The sequence below is a fragment of the Sphaeroforma arctica genome (assembly GCF_001186125.1).
Source record: "Sphaeroforma arctica JP610 unplaced genomic scaffold supercont1.134, whole genome shotgun sequence".
Taxonomy (NCBI): domain Eukaryota; class Ichthyosporea; order Ichthyophonida; genus Sphaeroforma; species Sphaeroforma arctica.
The window spans coordinates 1-6,314 of record NW_014040424.1 but is presented as its reverse complement, the minus strand read 5'-3'; the positions used below and the strand labels follow the sequence as shown (position 1 = coordinate 6,314).

Sequence of the window (6,314 nt, the reverse complement as noted above, 5' to 3'; positions counted from 1 at the left end):
GCGCCTTAACTCAGAGAGCTACTTGTCGCAAGCAGTGTACATTGCATCGAATTCTTCAACTCAGGCTCTGATCGTTCCACTCACTTAAACGTTGTCGACACGAGTTACGACCGCGTATACGCCTTCTTTAGAGCTGCGTATCGCATGCAAACTTTAACGATTACCTCTGGGAGCTTACAATGTTAGTTGTGTCGCCGTGGCACAGATTCTCTTCAAACCACACGCTTACAGACAGTTGATACGAACATGAACCTTACGAATAATCGACTATGCTGACTCCGAGTCTGGTTATAGATATCGCACACTTATAGGCAATCAACACGAACTCAATACGAACTTGACGTTCACGCTCACACAACAGAAACTACTTCAGTTTCGTACGTATCAAAAGCGAAACTGTCTACCTCAGCGAAACTTAGCTGTGTACCGCGATGGTTGATTACACATCGTCACGTAATATTAATAATAGCAAAGTTTTGAGCCATCTCAGTACTTTTCAGCACTTTCAACAAAATGCACTCACCCATATACAACTTTAAAGCACCGAGATATAGTAATACAACACTGAGTCATCGTTGAGGCTTTACAGTTCAGGCAAACGGTACAGTATACATTGTATGCATGTATTTGTATTTACAGTATAGGTCTATAGGATGTCTAATACACCGGTTGCCAGGCCTCTATACATAAATAAGATTACAGTTAACCGTACACGGACAACTGCACGGTTACTTTCGTTCCTTTATATTGTTCGTTTATTTTATATTTTGATGTATGTGGGAGGGTGGGCCGCTGTCCGAAAACAGAGGTGATCTATAAATATAAGAAATTATCGTTAGACGGGGCAATGCACAAGTACACTACCACACGCCTGTGCGCCTGCGCATGGTTTGAGTCGTATTTATACTTGAACTAGGATGGCCTGATATTGTGGGCTATGTTTACTATTGAATGTGTTGTACACAGTCTCTTCTAGTAGTCTTGTTTCTGTACTGTCTGTTTTTCCCATACTGTAATATAATTGGCTGATATTTATAGGATCGATTTAGGTTACCCATTTACATCAAAAAGAAATAAACACACGAAAGTGTGATGATATGCAACTTGCAAGTTGCCACTACTCACTTTCACCGGGAGTGCGCCTATCACTTATATCTACTTATACACGCAAGCATATTTTGTGTCAACGCATACAAACATTTGCATACACATGCATGCATATTTACATGCACGCATACACACACATATGCATATTTACATGCACGCATACACACATTTACATACGTACGCGCACTTATTATCGCTGTTACGATTTCAACAAGAAAGCAAGAAAATACACGTGTGAAAACACCCCTTTGTTGTGCATCTCGGGCCAGGTTGCCTTTTGTATGTGCCCAACTACTGTGCATTAAAGATAGACCACATAAATTGCATGCAAGAAGTATATAGAGATACGTGTATTCAAGGAAACATGAATGAATGCAGGCGCGATGATCAATGGTCAGAAGCGGTGGACCTTTCCAACGAGGATGTGATGGGTCATATTGAGGGGTGCATTCTGACAACGATTGTTGATCTGTGCCAGTCTACGGAACCTACACTGAGCTTGGTAAATATTACTACGTGTTAAACTGATATACGCCTGCATTAATATTGGTGGTGGATATTTCAATAGGCATTATTTTGTAAGGAATGTAAACGTGGTTGTGTCGATGTTATCAGCTCAAAGTAGCATCGTAAACACTCGATATTTAATAATCTGAAAAGTCCGGCAAGACAATGTTGTACTTGGTGTACGTGCTATTCGGTAAAGGAATTGGCACGTCTTCTTAAGTGAGTTCTCAGTTGCAAACACAAAGAACAAATGAAGCGTTCTCCCCTCTCAATGAAGAATAAAAAAAGGCATACCTTCTGTGATGGCTCGACATCGCCTCGTATATAGTTTGCCTGCGTTCGTATGTCCATATAATAAGCACCTTTATATATGACCTGTAGTCTATTTCATTGTTAACCTAGTCATGTTATTGCTAGCAAAAGCACAGGACGGGGAAAAATACGACAAATAATTAGCTTTTATGATACCACAGTGCAAAATAATTTGTTGCTCGCTTAAATTGCGCAAGCCACTAAGTCTGAGAAGTCATCCACACCACAGTACCACTGAAACCAAAGAATATGCACCCGCTTTGTAATACACATTGTGCGTAGTACAGCTTAACATTTACCGTAGTGTGTAGCCCTGTTTTGCTATAAAGTCTTGGAATATTTCGAGACGAAAGGCTTGTAGTGCCACAGTCCGCCATGAAAGCGCCGTGGTGGAACAGTATTTTCGAAACTCTTTGTCATAGTAACAAGTATCATTGCCGAAACATACCTGCTAGCTCGATATGCGCTGCGTATCGCTCCATTCTTTCTATTGATACCCCATCACACCCACCTGTAATAGTTGGGGCTTATTTGCACCTGAATTGTTATAACATTTTCTATCTCGAGTTGCGTGTTGATATATTTCTACATAGCGCGAGATTGCCAGCGTTGCAATGTCAGTACTGCTTTAAGGTGAAGTTTTTTTCCACGAACAAAACACAGGTTGTCACCTGTGGCGCATATTATCCTGTAAAGATTTTGCGAACGAAGCACATATATGCAGTATTTGAAACAAGTCCCCGACTTCCAACGCAATCAGTGGTGTTTAATAAAGCACGCATGCAATTCAGTATTTTTTTAAATATGCCCGTAGTGGTATCCGATCCCCGTAGATTATGCTCGATATATGTATATATATATATATATTGATATATATATATATATATATATATATATATATATATAATATATTGATCAGTGTAGCTCTCATCGAATCATTGTAGTAAACGTATATACTAACCGGCCTCTGGAAGGTGAATGCCTGGATGTATAGTCTTGGATGCGAACTGAACTTGTATATAGGTAGTATGACAAAGACCTATTCAGTTTTTCTGATTGCCCTAAGTTCGATAGGATAGCAATGTCCTGGTCGTCTACTAAGTAAGCCATGCCTTCACCTTGAAAGGAAATCAGGAAGTATGCACATGCCACTGCACCCAGTATGAACCTCGCACAAAGGGTTGCCGTACATTTTAGACATATTCGTGCTCATATTGAAATGCACTGCGTATCACTACCCAGGGTAATTTGCTGAGTAATCTGTATTAGGCACATAACCGCGTGCCATATATACCTGAGGCAAACTCAGCCGTACCACAATAATTTCCATAATCTCTAGCGATGGGCTAGTGGTCTTCCAATTAGTCAATATTTTCATAGTTGGGCCTTCACTTGCACCACTATACTGCAAGCCAGTGCATCTATCTTGCAGATGTATAAGCTGAGATACATGTTACGCGTGATATACATGTTGCGTTCACTATTTGTATTTGTGTGTTCAAAGCATCTGAAACTTGGAGTTTTGAGCTCCGATATGCCCTACACGCACAGCCGAGTGTGTCTCCATCGAACATAGGAACTGACGCCAAGGACCGTTTTCGGTTGGGGAAGAACATTACCAGTCGCAGCCTGCTGTCTGGAATATCACTGACCATGGGAGGGGTAGATACAATGAGTAGTGCATTTGGTATCAATGTCAATCAATTTGATGCTGAAAGCCAGAGTGTAGATCTGGGAGTGAGCGCTGCTACGCAGTCTTCGCAAGTCGAGTCGAGTTTGGCCTTGGGATCGAGCCAGCCGATGGGTCTATCGGTGAGTGCAACTAAATCAAACTGAACCGGTGCCAAAAGTAACTTTTTAAATGGCATTTGATATTTGATACATAAATGTACACACACACTAAGTTTAAATTCGACGCAATTTCAACCCAAATGGTGTATTCATACACTGGTACTTATCGATTAGAAGCATACGCGCTCGCAAGTTCCATTTGTCTCATATCTGTTTTGGCTTCTACACAGCGCACCAACCAACTGGGCTATCAGCTTTCCGCCGGTTTCAAAAGTTGATCAAATTTGGTTTTTTACGACTCGATACCCCATCCAAAACTGCTAATAACAATTTACACATACATATATATATTTATATATTTATATATTTATATATATCTATATATCTATATATCCATATCTATATATATATATATATATATATATATATGTATGTATGTATGTATGTACATTTTAGTTTGTCTGAATATGTACCGATTTTCCGTTGCGCTCATAAAGTATTTATCCGTGAAATTTGTATGCCAAACAGCTAGACTTGCGCTTGCCATTCACCTGTATGTCACGCACACTTCGCAACTTGTCATGTACCCTTGAGACCTGTCGTCGAAATACTCGCCTTCAGAGTCTATCATGTGCGGCTTTGGTTAAGAATGTGCCTGTCGTTTTGCAAAGTGAAAATGAAGTGATGCAGAATGTTGGGTCTTTGCATCCAAGACTTGGCGTCGTGTTGTCAGTGGGATCTTAAACTGTAAGGAGAAGCGGTCATACGTGCCCTATGTTTCATTTGCTCTGTGGAATCTCGCCTTGTTCATGTTTGTGCGCGACAGGAGTTGTAATCGATAGTGATACGAGTTTACGCTTTTGAGTTGGACCAGTACTTCTTGCAACGATAAATTTGGCAGATTCCGTTCGCCGCTGTGCCCCACTAGTAAAGCTAGTATCGTGTTGACCTGAAATCTTCTTTTCCACTCATTGGTTTGTGATTGAATCAGAATTTTCTGGCTTGCAAACTACATGGCTTCTTGGAACGATATCAAACATTAATCAAATGCGAACACCTCAGGCTCACATACGCTACCGTTGTCCATATCAACTCAGTGTGGCTGGTAATGGTACACATCATGCCCATGCTCGAAGCTGGCAGTCGAACAACGTTGCGTTCGATCTACTATTCGCTCTTGCGATACTTCCGGGTGGGTACTGTTGTATGACGCGTGTGTCACTTGACCAAGTGTATTTTGATCATGTTATTTATCTGATGTTTGTTCGATATTTGTGTGTAGACGACATTCTTCTTGATGGGTGCTATGCGACAATGTATAAATGTTAGTTATCTATGTTCAACGAAGTAGTATTCCTAAATGTATGAGTGATGATGAAGGGTTGCACCTCTTAAGGTACTATCTGGTCGGCGCAACGGGCCGATGAATCAGATCCCGAGTCGATGGATCAGATCCCACTATTTCGGACTTACATAATTGCACATGGTTCATTGCTTTCCATCAGTAGTGTATTCGTGTTAAGCTGCTGTGGCTTGATGACGTGCATTTTAACGCGTCAACTGCTCGAGTACGGAGAGCAAATGAACTTCTGATATCTAGCTGTGAATAGTTTGGGATAATCTATAAATTAAGTACATGTAATTAAGTTTCGTGAACGCAGTAGATATGTTATAAGAAACAAGCGCAAGCAACTTTGTTGAACAGTTTTTGCAGATTCCGTCAGAAATTTCCAAGGGCTTCAGCTTAATCTCACCTTTGCACATGTATCCCGCGTTCCACTGAACTTTCTTCGCATACCCTATATCGTATTCCCTACAGACGTACCATTCTCCGATAGACTAGTACAATCATGAGCATATACCACACTCCCACGCGCTGAAATTTACTGTATACATATACCACAGTTCGGACGCACAGTAAGATCCTGTACGCCTACTACCACATTGAAAATTGCACACATTCCATAATTACACACACTTAGTCCTACATTACCAACGTACTATTCTTTGACGCACTTAATATATCCCGCAGCACCAGGCCGATGTGAATGACACAGTCAGGGGTAAGCAATACATGTACACATAACACGCAGGACTATACATGCAACTACACATACGATACTGAGGTATATTAAATAGTACAGTGTCCAATTTTTTAGGCTAATCATAAGAACGAAGGAGATGAAGTATTGTAAAAAAAATTGTCGTGTGGGTGTCTCCTGCACACTCCGAGTAAGTGAATTATCGAACAACTAGCCGGACTCAAAAAATCGATCCTGAGTTGATCAGGGAAGTTCGCATGCATAGCTGTATAGGACTGCTATTTTCACCTTGTGAACGTAACTGCGTGTTGAAATGTGCTACTATTCGTGTGCATTGATACTCGATTACAACTTACGTATAGTTAGAATTACGTATACGTTTATCGACTCATATATGGACACATGTATGTACAGACTCACACTGGCAACATTGCTGGGATTGAAATACAGTCTGTGCCTGAGATACCTTCCTTTGTGCCAATTGAACTGTATCAATATTGTTTAAAGGTTGTTAGCGTTCATAGTTACACAATGCTAGTATGCCTATACACACAC

At 40.7% G+C, this 6,314-nt stretch overlaps 1 protein-coding gene across 1 annotated transcript; it reads left to right on the top strand.

Annotated features, from left to right (window-relative positions):
* Positions 1-3,145: 3,145 nt before the first annotated feature.
* SARC_02852 (hypothetical protein) lies at positions 3,146-3,995 on the top strand (the record flags this gene model as incomplete). The annotated part of the gene is made up of 3 exons (XM_014303356.1): positions 3,146-3,169; positions 3,478-3,738; positions 3,948-3,995. The coding sequence occupies 3 exons, from the start codon at positions 3,146-3,148 to the stop codon at positions 3,993-3,995; spliced, it is 333 nt and encodes a 110-aa protein (XP_014158831.1).
* Positions 3,996-6,314: the final 2,319 nt, after the last annotated feature.